Below are 19676 nucleotides of genomic sequence, written 5' to 3'. Positions count from 1 at the left end.
AAAGCATAGGTTGACTAGTCAAGATACCACCCATCCCCATTCTTAGAAGGTTGAAGGTGAGTGTCTTTCTCTCAAAGTGGGAACCCTCATCTCTGGCTGTTGAAGAACTCACAGAATTGGTACACATCCCTTTTGTAACATTTCATAGTTTTGAGTAGCCTCAGTATCCTGACTATAGAATCTTTGAGATAAGTTCTCATGATCAGTCTCTCATAGACCATGTCAACCCTTAAAATGTTCATGACAGACTCTAGTAATGACTCCACTCGCTGGAGCTTCCTCACTCAAATAGCTGTGACTAAATCTATACCCTGTTTCCCCGAAAATAAGACATCCCCCGAAAATAAGACCTAGTAGAGGTTTTGCTGAATTGCTAAATATAAGACCTCCCCCGAAAGTAAGACCTAGCAAAGTTTTTATTTGGGAGCATGCCCGTCGCACAGAACACCAGAGCATGCAGCTGTGATTTTTTTTACCCTGCAGGATTCACAGTTAGTTGTCATCACAAACCAGCATAACCAGACAACTATTCAGAATATGATAAATGTTCATTTTTTTGTTCAACAATATATGTGAATTCTTCTTCATGGAAAAATAAGACATCCCCTGAAAATAAGGCCTAGTGCATCTTTGGTAGCAAAAATTAATATAAGACACTGTCTTATTTTCGGGGAAACACGGTATGCCTTTAGTCACCAGTTTGATGACCTCTTGTAAATTAGAGTTGAAATGAATGTCTATACCTATGTCCAAGCGGTGCTCTGTGGGTCTGACAAACCTGGATAATCTATTGTAGTCCATTTATGCCGACACTGCTTTTCTGTCTGTCCTGCTGATAAACTTTTACATTCGTATGTTCACCTTTTTTCTTGTTCATCCCATTGTTCTATGGTTGTGATTGCCCTGCCATATGAGGTAGAGGATAATGCTAGATTGTATTATTCAGTTGAGGAATAGAATTATGGTGCATCTCACTGGTAGGGTAGGGAAGGGTTAACCAGACGTATATGTCTCTCGGTGACCAAGTCATTTCATATGAAGTGTATAAGTTCAAATGGAGGAGCATAAGACTTCCAACTCATCAGAAGAGAGGGCATCAAATGGTCCTATTGCATCCCCCCAACAAATAAATGAAAAAATGTGAGATTGCTGGCCATTAGACCCAGGTGCACCCTTTGTCTGTTCGCTAACGTCTTCTTGTGGGCCCATAAAACACATATACTGTCCTGAGTTTCTACCCTTAGTCTTATAGATCCCTAGTTATTTATTACATGTTGAGACTTGTGATACCATCTTCAAGAACTATGTGCTTTACAAACACCAGCAAAATAACTTTTCCAAGGTATGACCTAATCCTCTGAAACTCCCTCTTACATTAGACTTGACCAAGATTTCCTAACCTTCATAAAACTAGTGAAACCTGGTCCTTTGAGGCACATTTGGCACTAGCTAATAACCTGAACCCCACTAAAACCTACAAATAGACCTCTGACTTACTGTGCCATGTCGGGATCTGCTGAAACTCGCATCTTTTCTGCATAGACTGTGTAATTAAGCACTGTATTAAGCTATCTATACCATTTATTTATTTATTTTTGCTATACCGGTTTATATTTAAACAGGGTGTGCAAGATATAGAGAACTCAAACAACTGTAACACGTGCAAGGTTTGCGGGATTGCAGTTACAATAAAACAGGGAAGTACATAACTTGGAACGGAAGAGATAGAAGAGGAGGGAGATTAACTAACAGCAAATTATTTAGAGCAATTTAGAATTAAATATTACGCCATGAATCTGTTTAGCATAGTAATCATTTTTTGCTTTGTTGGTTAGTGTGCGGTATTTTGATAGGAGAGATCTATATTTTCCTAGCGATTCAGAAGATTGACATTTCCGCCATTGTTTCTCTAATTTTCTAAGGTTCTGTTTAGTGCGTCTTAACTCATTATTGTACCAGGGCTTGTGTTTAGAGGTATTTCTTTCTTTGTTAATTGTTTTTGTCTGGACAGAACTGAGGTTTTCAGCTATGTCACTGACAATCTGATCCCAGGAATCAAATGCTGAGGAGGTGTTGGATTGCTGTAGTTCAAGGAGCTTATTTTCTATTGATTCTGCAAGTACCTCTGTGTCTATCTTTTTCTTGAAGGTAAAAGTACGATTATTATCTATGCTTTGATGAGTTAGATTGAGGAAAGTTATTTCTGCCTTCATTAACTGGTGATCAGACCATGGCAATCTGGTGTGAGAAGTTACAGTTCCTGGTATTGGCAAATATTAGGTGTGGAATATGTCCCGCTTTATGAGTAGCTTTGGAAACAAATTGGACCATCCCAAAGCTTCCATTGTCTCTAAAAACATTTCACAGGCTGCAGTTCTCGGATTTTATCTACATGCAGGTTAAAGTCTCCTACAATTAAGGTAGAATCTGGAGATGGGAGCATCTTAGCGAATAATTCAATCAGTTGTGAGCAATCTTTTAGTAGAATACCTGGAGGACAATAGACTCCTATGTTTAGTTGAGGAGATTTTAGAATTGTCACCTCATAGGGAGGGTTTATCTCTACTTTGTAAGGTATTAGCTTAAGTTCTTTTTTTTTTTTTTTTTTTTTTTTTTACTAATTATTAATAAACCTTCCCCTTTTCGTTTGGGTGGGACATTTGGTTTAAGAGTACATTCTTTGTCAGTTAGCCAGGATTCAGAGATGCAAAGAACAGTGGGATGTAAATCCTCTAGAGCAAGTCATTAAATAAGGGATTTTTAAAATTTTTATTTATTTATTTTTTACAGAGTCTAAACATTTAATAGGTGCAGAGTAAACATTAAGCAGGAAGAGTTGACTCTAATCTGTTAAACCTTTCCCTACCCTACCAGTGAGATGCACCAGAACTCTCTTCCTGAGTGATCATGTATTTAAATCCCAGTGCACTGTATTTAACATTTGCCACTCCAACAGTGATCTGAAAATTGATTGTTACTCACTTTGAACTCTCATTGGAAAAGTCATAAATAAACGGTGATGATAATGGTGGACCAGAATCAGCTGTATTGTCATTACCTGATTTATTTTATATCCTCTGCTAAGAATGCTGTCATTGCTGTCCCAATGCATAAGGAGTGAAATCCAAAATTTCACAAATCAAGACCTGTCAAATCCAATGCCACCCTAAAAACGTTATTAAATGGAAAACATTTTAATGGCAGTCTGTCTGCATGGACTAGAACAGAGGTTTTTAAACTAGTGCTCAGACCCCCTCATCTCCCCTCTAGCCATTTGGGTTTTCAGGTTATGCCCAATGTATATGCATGACAATATATTAATGTACTGCTTTCAGTGTATATAAATATCTTATGCATTTGTGATATTCTGAAAACCCAACTGATTTGGGACAGGGATCTGAATATTGTTTGAGCACCACTGAACTAGAAACTAGGAATGCTCAGTTTTGGTCTGTGCACTAGAAAGCTAATGCAACTTTTTACTGGGTACACTTGTTTCTTCCTTGTCCCAAACTCACTCACATCTGCATCCATTGTTGATTTGTTTTAGACTGAAGATTAATTTCCTAATATACCAGCTTCCATTAGTATGTTCTGTGCCAATAAGCCTGTTATGGTTTCAGGGTGTTTGAATGAGATCTATTGCACTTATGTAGAATGACTACATGAAAGCTGTATGAAAAAGAAACTACCTTATAGTTGTTAAAACACACCACAGGAAGGCTTCTTAAAGAGGTCAAGCAACTGTGTGAATGATAGGGTATCTCTGGTATGTCTGCTTCAGTGCTGTCTTCGACTAACTCTTCCTCCTCCTCATCTCCCCCACCTCCCCCATAATTATTCTTATGAAAAGCAGCTTTGTGTTAGTTCTCCACTTCTAACGTGTTAGCAAAGGATGAAAGCCTGCAAGGTAGTAGTTAGGGTTTGTTTGGTTTTTTTTTAAATTCACCTCTTTAAACCTAAGTGAGCTACAAATTCAGGTACTGTAAGTACTTATTTACCCCAGTGGGCTTACAGGCTGTTTGTACCAGAAGCAATGAAGGGTAACATGACTTGCTTGCCTAAGATCACAAGAAGCCTCAGTGGGAGAAGCAAGCTTTGAATCTCAACTTCCCAGGTTCTCAGCCCACTCCTCTAACCACAAGGCAGCTCCATCCCTCCACTGTATTTATGAAGGCTAATCCCAGAGTCCTGTAGTGCAACATGCATTCTACCTGAGCTGTTTTACCAATGGACCATTTTCCATTTTTGGCTTTCTAGATGCAGAACAGCTAGAAATGTGACTGGCCTCTGGTATATGCTTTCTACATGCTCTTTTATAACAAGTTCCAGATCAGGCCCCCATGCTCCATCAGGCCAGATGTCTATAAACTTTTGGGTAGAGGTATATCCACCTCCTCAGCTGCTAGGACTAGTGATCTGAAACAAGATGTTGGAAACAGAACAATACATTAGTTTTATTTTTGTAACCTGTGACATGATTTACCTGTATAGTTATATTGAGCTTAAAGCAAAGGAATACAGTTTAAATTGTTAAATTAATTAGTGCCTCTTTATTACTTTGACAACTGCTAATATTGTCAGATTGGAAAATCTCTCTTCTGTTCTTTAAAGTCCTGTCCCATATGATCATTGCCACAAGTATAGGGAGTTAATTCCAAAAATATTATGGATAGTGTGATTGCTATCTTAGTCCACTTGAATACAAAAGTATTATGTCCTTTGTCGCACCACACTGGGCTGCTTCCACTTCTTTGGATCAGGGCATGGTGCAAAAGAAAAAAAATACTGTGATATTCTCCTAAATCCCCATTTTAAAAATCAAAAACAAGGGACCAAGGAGACAGGCTCCATGGGCAAAGGAGGAAACTCCCCCAGCCCTGGAAACCTCTTAACTTCGAGCTCCCACATAGGACTCAATTTTGGATACCTTCCCATTCTCTTCCTCTGCACCTCCTTTTGTTCACCATTTGATCATTCTTGCTGGATTTCTGCAGCCTGTGGCATTGCTGGTGGATACCAGGCTTCTAATCGAAGGAAAAGTGGTGTATGGGTTTGCAAAATCTAGACCCTCACAGCTTTCTGGTTGCACTGGGCTCTGTCCATTGATGATGGTGGCAGCGCCCAATGGTGCCTCTCTCTAGTGTGCTGCTTCTGGATTCAGTTCAGTGCAGGATGAGGTAAGGCAGTAGATCAGTGTACAATGTGGTCAAATACAGCTTTCTGGTCACACCAGATCTCTGTCTTTTGATGCTGCTGCTAGTCAGTGACACTCCTGGCATGCTGCTTCTCTTCTGTCTGGTTGCGAAAAGCAGCTTTGGGCAGTCTTTCAGCAATTTCTAGGGAAGCACTTCTGACAATCTCCCGGGTTTCCTTCCAACAGATATTTCCTCCTGTGACAGTTCGGTGGCAGCTCAGCGGCGACAGATCAGCTTCCTTCGCTTCAGAAAAGGTACTGGCCTCTCCTGTGCTGGACTTTTAAAGCCCTTGCCAGCCAAGTGCGACCTTCCTCCCCTGCTCCCACTTTTTGTCTGTTGCCTGGATTGGTATTCTTCCCCTGTAGCCATGTGGTGCCAAACATGTTATGCTCCTGGGGCGGTTTGAAGGGAAGCCACAAAAAGGTTTGTTTCTTGTGAATTATTTATTGCAGGACTTCAAAAACCTATCCTGGTAATCCCAATATAAGTCAGATTTTCAGAATATCAACAAAAATATATGAGATAAATTTGTATGTACTGGGTCTCCAATGTATGCCTATGTCTCATACAAAATCATTGTGCATATTCTGAAACCCAACTGTCTTGTGGGGGTCATTAGGCAAGATTTGAGAATCCCCTGATCTACATATTTGAGGTATTTGAACGTCTTGTCATCTATCCCCTGTCTCGCTCCTTTTCTAGGATATGCATAGTTTAGGTACATTGCATAGATTGTCATTAGTATACAGCAGTTTATTTGGATGTAGTTTGATTTGATGGTGCATTTTTTGGTTTCATATTTGAAATGGAATTCTAAAACCTGTATGGGTTGAGAAACTACATAGCCAGAAATAAAATGAGAAAAGTTTGAAATTTCTCCTTTTATATGTGGTATGAATCCGTACCCAGAGAATTAAGGATACAAATTGTACTGATAACCCATCTTAACAGTATATGTTGAATCCAATGCAAAAATGACTTAAAAAAATTACTAATCATAATAATGGATTCCAGTGTCTGTTGCCATGGAATATTGACAATTTTTCAATTGGTTGTGTATTTGCCCATTTGATTTCCTCTCACAACATATCCATGAAAAATTTACATTATAACTTTCCTTAATTATAAACAAAATAAATGTTTCATTTGGATTCCAAAACTGCTAGTTGACATGAATCTCTTCTAAATCACCCTGCTAAAGCTCTGCTGTGAGGCTTTTTATTTTCTGCGCCTGTTTTAAAAATATCATGAAAAGAAGAGGACCAAACCATTGGTAGCTGCTTGTTGCAATCATCTCCTTTGAACAGACTATTTAGTAGTAGTCTAATTTTTGCATCTGCTACAGGCATGGTCAAGCTTGGTCCCATGGAGTGAAGGGTAGCTGCTTCTGTAGTGGTACTTACCTGCCAGCAAGTGGTGCTGTGTGCACCTTGTGACTCCTCTAGGATTGGAGTCAGTGAGTGTTCCTACAGCCATATAGGTACTCCATCCTGGAAAGCTGATCAGAGGGAAGGCTATAAAGGGAAAAAAAGCAAAAACAATAATCAATTAAAAAAAAAAAAGTGGTTGGCTGCAATCTAATTCACAGTGAATGTATTATATTAGCTTGCAATTTACCTGCCTTTTCACTGCCCTTTTACATTTCCTCAATTATAATGTTATGTTTTAATCACTTCATAAAACTGAAGGTAGTGGAAAGGTGAAAATAGGCATTGCATGGAGATTAATTTCCCATCGCGCATCTTTCTCAACCCCGCCAAAAGGTCAGTGGCATTGGCATAAATTCGAGGCAGCAGTGGAAGCACAAACTCCACTCCTCCTCCTCCTCCCATTAGTCCCAGGCCCTTATTTGCCCGTTGTATGGTGAGTGTGAGTGGTCTCTTCAGTAAGGTTGCATGGTACACTTGCACGTTCTTTACAATCATTCATGTGGACAGACAAGTGGACACATTCCATAACTGCTCTTGCTGTAGTGAAACACCCCTAAAAAAGAAGGGATTCTTGATTAGTTTCAATTCTTACAATCTAAAATTTAAAATTAAATCTTATCAGTAAACCAGCTGAGATACCAGGGTGATTTTTGAGAGACCGAATGAAAATTTCAGAGTTAGAGTAATTTTGTTGACTAAATGATTGAAATCTATAGAGATAAATGAAATTGAGTGAATGCCATTATGTATTGTACAATATGGTAAAAGTTTATATGGAAAGTATTGATACTTATGATAAAGTTAAGCTGGAAATTAAGATTCTTTGTTGATGCAAATGATGCTGGGCATGTAGCTGAAGAAAATTTTCGTTTTTGCATTCTAAAAGAAAAATCTGACAGTTCAGTTGACAATTATAATTTTTTTTGTTCTGCTTTGTACATGATTTTTATGGAGGTATTAGTTTATAAAATTCTGAAAGTTGCTCGTACAAAGTCACTTCCATCATTATTAAACTAAGTAGATTGGGACCTTTACTGGTCCTTATCAGATTCCCATCCTGTCATTACATTGATAATGTAAAAAAACCCCCTACTATTTCTTAGCGTGTAGCAGATGGACTCAGGACCAATGGGTATAGTGTACTCCTGCTAGCAGTTGGAGACGGATCAGATTTCAATCTGACGTCATCCCCTAGTACATATACCCTGCAGAAAGTGCAGCTGTTCAGTATTTTCCGTCTCCATAGCAGTTAGGGACTATCTGCATGCTCTCACAGCGTTAGAACCAAATTCAAAGAAGAGAACCAAATTTTAAAGAAGAAACCTACCTGAAGACTAGCCCCGCTCTCCTGCGGTGATACCCTTGGGTCCCTCCCCCAGTTGAGATTCCTGAGGTGATTTCCGTGGTCCCTCGGAGGTAAGCCTCGGTCTGGTGGCCGAATCGCGGCGAGGACCTAGCCCCCGATCCTCGGGAACAGCTGAGAGGCAGCGGGTGCACCATCGAGCGCGGTGGTGAAGGTATTTGCCCTCTCCTCCCGCAGCCGGAGACCACCCAGGACGAAACCGGGAAGCGCCAAAGACAAGGTAAGGTAGAAATCTTCTGCTTGAATCCGGTCCCCAAGGATCGAGGAAGAGCACAGGTCACCGGCCGGGACCAGTGCCACCGGGTTGATCTGCCCTAGCAGGGCCAGGCCCGGGCTATTTCCAAGGGTCTACCCACGTGGAGACCCTCTGAAGGGGTCGCCATATTGCCCGCGTGCTCGCCGCCGCCATCTTGGCCCTATTCGCCTTGCCGTTCGGCCTGAGCGCACAAAACTGAGCTAGGTGCACAAAGCACTTGTGCGCATAGACTTACATGCACATAAAACCTTGTGCGCATAAGTTGCACGCACAGAGGTGGGCGCATATCTATGGCTGGACGCACAGCTGCATGCACAACTCACACGCTCATATTAAGCGCACCGGAGCGCATAAGAGTTTACGCGCCGACAGCCATGGCATCACCAGAAACAGGGATAAAGGCTCAAGGCCTCTGCCCAGCATGCCACATCAGAGCTGCACAAAGCGAGGAGGCCGACGCCCTGTGCACACAGTGTGAGGAAGCCCTGGGAGATCCAGTTCAGGGCCAGTCCCACCCAGGGCCGAGTACTAGCTCCTCAGGGAGCACCCCGGACCTAGCAGATCCCAGTGGGACCTCCCATAGACAGGGACCCCCAGGGAACCAGCGCCCCCTCAGCTTGGATCCAGCGTCGATCTCATGGGTGGAGTTCTTCAAGGGGATTCACGCCTTTGTTCAAATGCAAACTGAACCTCCAGCTGGTCATTCACATGCTCCGCCGGAGGACCCTCAGGCCCCATGCCCTTCAAGACCCAGGCAAAGGCTCCCACTACCCAGAAGCTCCACCTATGGGGACATGGACATGTGTGAAGAGGAAGCTGAGCCCCTAGAAGAGGGGGAGCTCCCCCCGGGGACAGAGCCTCACCAAACGATGAGACGCTTCTTCACAAAGGACGAGCTCCTGGACCTGGTCACCCAATGTCTGACGGAGCTCGCTATCCCAGGCCCAGGTACTTCGGGGGATCCTAAACCGAACCCCCCCTGCTGGAGGGTCTTCGTCAGACCTCTCGCCATTTCCCTCTGTTACAAGCGGCACAACAGCTGATTGACCTGGAATGGAATGCCCCGGAGTCCACACTTAAAGGGAGATGAGCTTTGGCAGCCATGTACCCGGCGACCAAAGATCATCTTGCATGCCCAAAAGTTGATGCCATAATCTGCGTGGTCTCTAAGTGCACCACTATCCCAGTAGAGGGAGGAGCAGCGCTCAAGGATGCACATGACCGGCGTCTGGAATCCATCCTCAAACAGTCATTTGACGTAGCCGCTATGTCTCTACAAATTGCAGCCTGCTGCACAGTGGTGACACGTGCCTGCTTATCCCAGACCAGGAACACCACCCCGGGAGAAGACATGGAACCAGCAGTATCATTCTTCGCGGATGCTGCCTCCGGTCTAGTGCGTACAGCGGCCAGAGAAGTGTCATCTGCGGTGGCGGCCAGAAGGCAACTCTGGCTCCGAAGCTGGTCGGCCGATGCATCTTCCAAACGCGCCTCACAGGGATGCCCTTCAAAGGATCCCTCCTGTTTGGCAGCGAACTAGAGAAATTAGCCGACAAATGGGGCAAGTCCCTAGTGCTGCGCCTGCCGGAGGATAAAACGAAGAGAAACCAGCGACTCTTCCCCAGGTCCTCCAGGGGCAGAAGTTCACAGCGCTTCAATCCTTACAGGAGCAACTATCAAGCCCCCCGCCCTACGAGCAGGAACCAGTCCTTTCGGAACAAGCACAAGAGGGGTAACAGATCGGGTACAGGCCCCAGCCGCACCCCACAATGAGATTCAGCCGACCCGTCCAAGGGAAGAAGCCATAGGGGGCAGACTAGCCCTATTCTACCACAGATGGGTCGAGATAACTTCGGACAAGTGGGTCCTAGCCATCATTCTGGAGGGGTACTACCTGGATTTTCTACGTACCCCTCCAGACAAGTTTGTGGAGTCCCCCTGCCACGACCTCTTCAAGAGGGCGGCAGTGGAAGCTACACTGTCCAGACTACTGGCCCTCGAGGCCATAACCCCAGTGCCTCCACAAGAAATAAATACTGGACATTATTCCATCTATGTTATCGTCCCCAAGAAAGAGGGAACATTCAAGCCCATCCTGGACCTCAAGTCGGTCAACCGCCATCTGAGGATTCCTCGCTTCTGCATGGAAACCCTGCGATCCGTAATAAGGGCGATACAACCGGGAGAGTTTCTCACATCCCTGGATCTTTAGGAGGCCTACCTTAACATCCCAATTCATCAGGAACACCAGCGCTACCTACGCTTCAAAGTCCTGAACCGTCACTACCTGTTCCAGGCACTACCTTTTGGGTTAGCCATAGCACCCCAGACGTTCACCAAGGTAATAGTAGTGGTGGCGGCAACACTGAGGAAGGAAGGAATCCTCGTCCACCCTTACCTAGACGACTGGCTGAGCAGGGCAAAGTCACCGGAGGAAAGCCACCAAGCAACCAGCAGAGTCATAACTCTACTGGAGAGCCTAGGATGGGTGGTCAACACAAACAAAAGTTTCCTACAACCCTCACAGTCGCTGGAATACCTAGGAGTCCGATTCAACACCAAAGAAGACAAGGTCAGCCTGACCCCCACAAGGAGATTAAAACTGTGGAACCGGCTACATACCTTGCTGAACGATCCTCGTCCCACAGCATGGGATTATCTGCAAGTCCTCAGGCTAATGGCATCCACACTGGAAGTTGTGCCATGGGTGTGAGCCCACATGAGGCCCCTACAGCGCTCACTTCTATCACGGTGGAGCCCACGGTCCCAGAATTACACCGTACGTCTATCACTCCCGGGCAGAGTCCGGAACCAGCTACGGTGGTGGCTGCAGGCCAACCACATGAGCCGAGGATCAAGACTATCCTCTCCAACCTGGACCCTACTCACCACAGATGCCAGTCTACGAGGATGGGGAGCACACTGTGAGGAGTTAACCGCCCAAGGGCAGTAGAACGCAGAAGAGGCGGGATGGAACATCAATCGCCTAGAAGCGCAGGCAGTCAGACTAGCCTGTCTGCGGTTCGCTCACAGACTTCGAGACAAAGCGGTCAGAGTAATGTCAGACAACGCCACAACAGTGGCCTACATCAACCAACAGGGGGGAACCAGAAGCCAACAAGTGTCCCTAGAAATAGACCCCTGATGGCGTGGGCGGAAGCAAATCTCCAGGAGATCTCCGCCGTCCACATCGCCGGGAAAGACAACATCACGGCGGACTTCCTCAGCAGGAAAAGTCTAGACCCAGGAGAATGGAGGCTGTCGTCCGCAGCCTTCCAAATGATAGTGAATCGGTGGGGGACACAATGCCCAAGTGTCCAGATACTTCAGCCGCAGGCGGGAACCGCAGTCCCAAGGGTTCGATGCCCTGGTACAAACCTGGCCACCGGGGACCCTGCTATACGCCTTCCTGCCGTGGCCCCTATTGGGCGCAATCATTCACAAGATACAACTACACAGGGGGGATAGTTCTTCTGGTGGCTCCAGATTGTCCAAGAAGACCCTGGTATGCAGACATGGTCAAGAAGGATAGTTCACTATGTCCAGGTACTGACTACTATGGTTTAAATTCTGCCATCAAAAAAAAAAAAAAATGCTATGTCAGTAATATCAGAATTGTTTGACTGGCTGCAAGAAGCTACTTTATGTATGCACTGTCCTTCTGACACCTCATTTCTGCTGTGTGCCTGAATACTAGTTTTAGACAAAGAAAGCAGAGGACTCTGGCTACGTGCTGGAATGCAGCGAGCCAACACCCCAGACTCATTAGCTGATTGGTCTAATACATTCTCAAATCAGATGTACTGCACTTATCTAAAAACAACACTCTGAATATGCTCTGATTGGTCGGTGTGAAGGGTATATATTGTTATGCACACCTCTGTAAAAATTGGATAACTGGGTGTTTTTACAATTGTATAGACCGGAACAAATTATCTCATCGTGCTTTGTTCCGGTCCCTGTTCCCTTTGTCTCTGTCTTTCTCTAAGGACCCGTTGAATTAACCCCTACAGCATGTTTAGGACCTCTCAACTTCCCTGACCAGAATTTAGACATAACAATTTACCAATGGGTAAATATAACAAAATTTAATAATTCTCCCTTATAAGAAGGAGAATTGTTTCTTACCTGGACGATTTTCACACCAAGCTGTGCTCCTGGTGTTAGAACTCCGTTGCAGTGAACGGTGACTGTGGGGCATCAAGCAATGAGACCAAGACAGCCTGCTTAAACAAAAGCAAAAAAAAGTGAATCTACCCCTAGGTAGCCTATGTTCTGTAGAGGCTCCCTCCCCTTTGAGGGAACCAATCCGAAGATATAACAATTATACTCGTGATGAAGTCCCAGCCAAACTGTCATCCATATCTTGGCAGCTTCGTTCAGACGAAGTCCATCAGACTTTCCAATCTGAATGCTGGCGACCCACGTCCGGTCCATGAATCAGCCCCAGTGTGAAGAGCCGTGAAGTGGTCTATTGTCTGATCAGTTCAGTCAGGGAGAATCAAATTACAGCTGCAAGCGAAAAACCCATTCAGCCATCCTTCTGCCAAAATGTCTATTCTAAAGAAACCACTGCAGCAGTATGTAATCAGAAGCTTTAATTAGAGAAAGACAGAGACAAACAAAAAAAAAATGCTCTGTCAGTAATATCAGAATTGTTTGACTGGCTGCAAGAAGCTACAATCTTTATTAAATTTAATCTGCAGAGGGCATATAACCTCATATGGATATGTAAGGGTGACAAGTGGAAAACTACTTTTAATATGAGAGATGGCCACAGTGAATACCTGGTGATGTGCTTCGGTCTCTGTAATGCCCTGGCATTTTTTTCAAAATTTTATCAATGACACATTCAAAGACTTACTCTATGCTTGCATGATAGTATACTTGGATAACATCTTGATCTACTTGCCCAATCTTCACGCCCACCACTCTCATGTCAAGATGTGCTTCAATGGTTAAGAGAACGTGACTTCTATGCCAAATTGGAGAAATGTGCTTTTGAATAGACTGAACTCCCATTCCTGAGGTACATATTCATGCAAGGCCTACAAATTGACCTCTTCAAATGCTTCGGTATCATGGATTGGCCATGGTAAGTGGGCCTCAAAGCAACTCAGTGATTCTTGGGATTTGCCAACTACTACAGGCAATTCATCATTCCATCCTTATCGCCCCCATTACCATGCTTACCAAAAAAGGGGCACCATTAGTGCCCTGTGCCATCCGAACCTCTTGGCACTGGCCCTCATGGCTTGGATGTTGAGCACGTAGTCCTCCTGCTTCTGGAGCTCTCGGATTGTCTCCCAGGTCCTGGTGGCGTCCTGAAAGCCCTCCACCAGGAAGTCCTACAGCTTAAAGTGAAAAAGGTTTTCCATTTGGTGCTAGAGCCATGATTGGACCCTTTCTCATGCCCCCTCCCCCGGCTGTTGGACTGCCTGTGGCATCTGTCTGAGTCTGGGCTTCAGACTAGCTCAGAGTGCACCTCAGCATCATCAGCGCGTACCATCGCAGTGTCTCTGGCATGCCTGTTTCGGTCCAACCTTTAGTGGGCTGCTTCATGAGGGGCCTCCTCAAACCGAAGCCCCCTCTTCGGCCTCTGATTGCATCTTGGGACCTTAATGTTGTCCTATCACGGATCATGCGTCCTCCATTTGTGCCACTGCAATCCAGCGACCTGAAGTTCCTCACCTGGAAAGCCATGTTCCTGGTGACAGTTACTTCGGCTCTTAGGGTCAGTGAGCTTCAGGCTTTGGTTACATATGCACCATAGACTAAGTTCTTCCACGATCATGTGGTCTTGCGTATGCATCTGAGGTTTCTGCCCAAGGTTGTGACTGATTTTCATATCAACCAATCCATCATTTTGCCCACCTTCTTTCCAAGGTTTCATTCCCACCCGGGAGAACAGGCTCTTCATACCTTGGACTGTAAAAGGGCCTTGGCTTTCTACCTCGATCGCACTGCTGGCCACAGACAGTCCACCCAGCTCTTCGTGTCCTTTGATTCCAACCAGCTGGGAGTGGCAGTGGGCAAACAGACCTTGTTGAACTGGCTGGCAGATTGCATCACAATCTGCAATGCGCAGACAGGCCTTATGCTAGCCAGCAGAGTAAAGGCTCACTCTTTGTGGGCTATGGCGACGTCGGTGGCGCATTTGCATGCAGTCCATGTCGAGATCTGCCGGGCTGCAACCTGGAGTTCCCTTCACATGTTTGTGGCTCATTATTGCTTGGATAAAGACAGGTGTCAGGACAGTGCTTTTGGTCAATCCGTCCTGCGCAGCCTGTTCCAGGCTTGAACCCAATTCTTTGTGCCTTTGTGGTAATCAGACAATCCCCTGCTGTTCCATAGCGCCGCAGTCGTGTTGTGCCCGTTGGTACCTTGTTAGGCCACTGTTGGTCTGTCCTGTTAGGGGCAATTTGGAGCTTGGTATTCACCCACATGTGAGGACTACCATCTTGCTTGTCCTAGGAGAAAGCTCAGTTGCTTACCGGTAACAGGACAGCAGGATGTTAGTCCTCAGGAATCCCGCCCACTTCCCAATGGAGTTGGGTTCTCGTTTCAGTTTGTTGTTTTATTTTTTTGCTTGTATTTTTCTATGTTACGAGACTGAAGGGGGGACCTTGTGTGGATGCACGGATAGTAGCAGGCTGGGCATAGCTTCTAGAAACTTTGACAAAAGGTTTCTGTGCCTGGCTCCATTGGATGATGTCACCCACATCTGAAGACTAACATCCTGCTATCCTAGGAGAACCCCTGTTACAGGTAAGCAACTGTGCTTTGCATTATGATTGTTGTTGCTTATCAGCCCCACTTACACCATGCCATGATTTCCACTGAGGACTAGATTTAAAGTAGCCACCCTTCTTATCCTTTCTAAGACCAGTTGCTCCATAAAGTAGTCATTTATAGCATCTAGAAATTCTACTTCTCTAGCATTTCCTGATGAGTCATTGACCCAATTAACACTGGGATATTTAAAATCTCCAGTTATTATTGTGTTGCCAAATTTATTTGCTTTGTTAGTTTGAGCTAACATTTCAGAGTGTTTCTTTATCTTGGCCTGGTGGCTGGTAGTATACATCCTTCTGTACTCTTACCTGTCTAACATGGAATTTCTATCCATAAAGATTCCACAGTGCATTTTGTTTCCTGCAGTATTTTTATCATGCTTGTCTCTATGCCATCTTTTTTATATATAATTAACATATATATATATATATTTCGTAAAATCAATCTCTAATGAGAGATTGATTTTACGAAATATTGACAAATTCATGTTATTAAATTTTCAATAAAACAGTAATAATCTTAAGAAAAACTACATTTTTGGAATGGTTTATTGATTAATAAGAGTGCTTGGTTCTTTCTCCCAAGTTTTTTACGTTGCGGTTTTTTTTTGTGTGTATATATATATATATATATCTGTGTGTGTGTGTGTGTATGATATATAAATACACACACCTTTAGTGTTTTTGACTAACTTAGTATGTTTCTTGACTAGCTTTCAGGAGCTAACACTCCTCAAATCAGAACAAAATGAGCAAAAGATGACAATATCTGAAAATATAAGTGAATAAAAAAAAATATTCCAGGGAAAGGGGGAGGGGAGAGGTTGATGAATGATCAGAGTCTAACAAGCAGTAGAATTCTATGGCTCATAATGTGTTAAAAAAAAACCTAGGTCGTAGAGACCTTTCTTGTCAGTCCTGAAGTGTCTGATCATATTAATTTCAAAAGTGTTATGTTCTGGATTGTTCTGATTTTCATTTTAATTATCCTTATCATAAGGTCATTGATGCAGTGATCTGGTCCCAAAAAGTGCTCCTCAATAAAAGTGTTTCCTTGGTCTTCTCTACGGTATTTGTTGTCTGTGTGAGTTGATTCTTGTCTTTAACATATAGCTTGTCTTACCATTCTACCATCTTCCTTCACATTTTCTGCACTGAATAATATATGCTACGTTAGAAGAGGAGGATGAGAATGATCCCCTGAAAATGATGTGGAATACACACTAAAGAGATTCTTAAATTTAGAAATTGGGATGATAAGCAAAGAAAGAGAACAAAGCTTGGGTAAGTGGGTATTGGAGTGAAAACAGGGAGAAATTAGGAAATTACATTTTTCAAGATCAGAAGAAGGAAGAGGCACTTCTAATTTTAAGGAACATAGAAACATGACTGTAGAAAAAGACCATATGTGTTGTGGAGCGCTAGGAGAGCGGTCCCACTTACCAAGAGATGTGTGTTCTTGGGCCTCGGCTTGACCCCAGAGGAACTCCGAAGAGGTGCCACGGTAGGCGAGGCATGCCTGAGCATGGGCTGGACAGGAGCGAGGCTGGACTGAAGACTGGAGATACTGACCCTCCTCCAGACCTGCACACTTCGGAAGACCAACAACGCAATGATGGTCTTATGAACAGTCCTCCGACCGTTCCAAGCCCTTTCGGCCGCTTCTTGCCATACCCGGCCTGCCGCAGGGTATGGCAAGAAGCGGCAGGCCGGATGGAGGCCAGGGCAGCAAAGACCGGAACATGGAGATTCAGACGAGACTCAGGGATGAGGTACTTGGACACACAGACGAGACTCGGGTATACGGACAGTGGCGCGATCCCTCAAGGCGCCCTACTCAGCCAGTACTACTGGTCTGTCTGGTCACGGACCAACCTGTCCTACATCCGCGGGAGTGGGACCAGCGCAGGAAGGAACGAGGTACTTGGCTTTCAGAAGTCTCAGGAGTGAGGTACTTGGCTTTCAGAAGTCTCAGGAGTGTGAGGTACAAGGCTTTCAGAAGACTCAGGAACAAGGACAAGGCTTTCAGAAGACTCAGGAACAAGGTACAAGGCTTGCATCATGAAGCGCTCTACTCAGCCCACCTGTGGGGCTGGTCACTGACCACAACATGGCTTGCTGCGGGGTACCAAGCTTGCAGAAGACTCAGGAACAAGGTACTTGGCTTTCAGAAGACTCAAGAGTGAGGTACAAGGCTTTCAGAAGATTCAGGAACAAGGTACTTGGCTTTCAGGAAACTCAGGAACAAGGTACAAGGCTTGCATCATGAAGCGCCGTAGGGGCTGGTCGTGGACCATGACATGGCTTGCCGTGGGGTACCAAGCTTACAGAAGACTCAGGAACGAGGAACCAGGGGTTCAGGAGAGCAAGACAGAATCACGGACTTCAGGATCAGGAGAAGCAACATCGGGGCTGGGTAACGGACATCAGAAACAACATCTGGACTGGAACACGGATACTGGAACAGGAGACAAACCTTAGGGCTGGAACACGGACATCTGGAACAGCAGGTGAACATCAGGACTGGAACGTAGACAATAAGACAAGACGAGGAGCTCCAACGAAGAACAGGAAACACAGGACCTTGAAGAACCGCTGGAACAAGGACGACTCCTGGAGCGAAGGACAGCAGGATCCCAGGAGTGACCAACTCCTTGCGAAGGCAAAGCTGGAATGGACGCTGAGCCCTTTTGTAGGGCTGAAGAGGACAACGCCCAGGGAGGGGTCAGCAGAGGGCCACACCTGGCTGGCCTTTGAAAAGAAGGAGAGAGGCGCGCCTGCACCTAAGGAGAGCTGGATGAAGAGAGCTGGAAACTGGTGGTGTTCTCAGCCACATGGAGGGCCCGAGGAAGCCAGGCAGGCAGCGGAGCAGCCCTGCTCCGAAGCTGGAGAGATGGCAGGCTGCAGGAGCAGCTCCCAGCCTCGAAGACTGAAGCAGGAAGGCAGGAGAGAAGAAGGGCTGGCTGCAGAGAGCTGCAGGCACCAGCAGGGACGGCCTCCCTGCCGGTCAAGGACCCGGACTGAAACAGGCACCGGCAGGGACGGCCTCCCTGCCAGCTGAAGACCCCGGGAGAGTTGCAGCACGTCGGGGGAGAGCCGGAGCCGGAGCGGCAACGGAGGTTCCAGTTGCACTGAAGAGCTCCCGGCAGCCCGATCCTGCCGCGCAGGACTGGAGGCAGCCGGGGAGGAGCCCGGCGATGGCGGCAGGCCCGCCGCGAAAAAGGAGACATCAGCGGCCCGACTTGCCATGTAAGAGTAGGAGCCTGCCCGCGCTCCTTGTGGGCAGGATCGCAACAATATGAGCCCTTTCAATTCCAATCACTTCCTCAGTGGTCCTGTATTTATCCCATGCTTTCTGTTTTTTGTCTCTTCCACCTCCACTGGACGTTGACAGGTAAAGTCTGTGGGAAAGAAGCAAGAAATGAGTGTTGTGTATGGAATAGAGATATAGACTAAGTACAGTTTATGGAAGAGAAGTTTTATGGAAAAAAATATTAGACAGGAAGAGTGGGAGTAGATATTTTGGAGCATGTAATCAGTAAAATCTGTTACAGAAGAACATGACAAGCTATAGCAAGAAATGAGAAATAAGAGTATATATGAAAGCAGATGTAAGAGGAAGAAATACTGAAAGAAGCATAGAGCATTGAAAGAAAAAGATTTGTCTAGTCTTGGTGTATTGCTGTTTAAATTGAAAAAAATTCATAGTTTTCTTTTTCAAATAATTCTTATGATTTCATGTATGCTTTTTTTTTAACTTAAAATTTAAAAGTAGACAACTTGCAACAGAATTCAGCATAATGCTAAAGTAAATTCACAAAGAAACAACATAAAAAACCCCCTCAATACTTTGGATCTCTCTTACTTAGTGAAAGATGTAATTTAGGTTCTGATCTAGAATATCAAAGAAAAAGAAAAACTGATCTTAAGGGAAAGGAAAGCAGTCTACTGTAAACAAGCAGTGAAGCACTAAACTATCTCATTTAGGTTCTCTGAGGAAATTTCTTGAAGTTGAAGAAAAGACACAATTGCGAAAGTTTAGAAAATATATACTTTAACATTATTTAACTGCAATAAATATTTACAAGGAAATCTTTTTTTTAAATCTTTTATTCAGCAACGTGCACAATACAATAACCAACCCAATTTACATGCCAGTAATTGGAAATAAACGTAAGATAGTGTGACCCTGATGACCCAAGGAAATCTAATCTAAACAAAGTTTCTTGGCACATTGCAATAAATTTCTTTCTACAAATTTGAGTGGCCCTCAAAAGATCTGAAAAAAGTCAAACTGTCCATAAAATAGAGCAACTTTGGGCCTAAAAGAACCCTTCATAATAGTCTGTCCTGTGAGAAAGCGAAAGTGACTAGTAGTGTTACCTCTCTGCATGTCACCTCAACATCAGTTGACCTTTCCAGAAATCTAGAAATGCTTATACTAGCAGTTTGACCTTCATCTTGGAGCTCAGGTGGTTCTGGCCCTTCTTTTGTTGCTATTGGAAAAAAGAAGGCCTTAGTAATTGGAGGAAGAGCATCTGGTGGTATTAATATAAACCTTCAAGAAATACTCCTTGGAACATGCCAATCGGAGTGTTCAAAAACAATTTTGGGAATTTTAACACACATGAGGCA

The 19676-nt window shown here is 44.6% G+C and overlaps 1 protein-coding gene across 16 annotated transcripts in view; it reads left to right on the top strand.

Annotated features, from left to right (window-relative positions):
- The window catches only part of ZNF618 (zinc finger protein 618), a 638793-nt gene that overhangs the window by 271804 nt on the left and 347313 nt on the right, over positions 1–19676 (top strand). For 12 of the 16 annotated variants that reach the window (XM_029611901.1, XM_029611889.1, XM_029611890.1 and 9 more), the window contains one exon: positions 5384–5452. The exons of the other annotated variants lie outside the window; for them this stretch is intronic. In XM_029611901.1, the coding sequence (XP_029467761.1) occupies positions 5384–5452 (69 nt within the window). The remainder of the gene's footprint in view (positions 1–5383; positions 5453–19676) is intronic. 16 annotated transcript variants of the gene reach the window in all.

The sequence above is a fragment of the Rhinatrema bivittatum genome, chromosome 8, assembly GCF_901001135.1.
Source record: "Rhinatrema bivittatum chromosome 8, aRhiBiv1.1, whole genome shotgun sequence".
Classification (NCBI taxonomy): Eukaryota; Metazoa; Chordata; class Amphibia; order Gymnophiona; family Rhinatrematidae; genus Rhinatrema; species Rhinatrema bivittatum.
The sequence above is the reverse complement of the archived record's forward strand: the minus strand, read 5'-3'. Positions and strand labels throughout refer to the sequence as shown.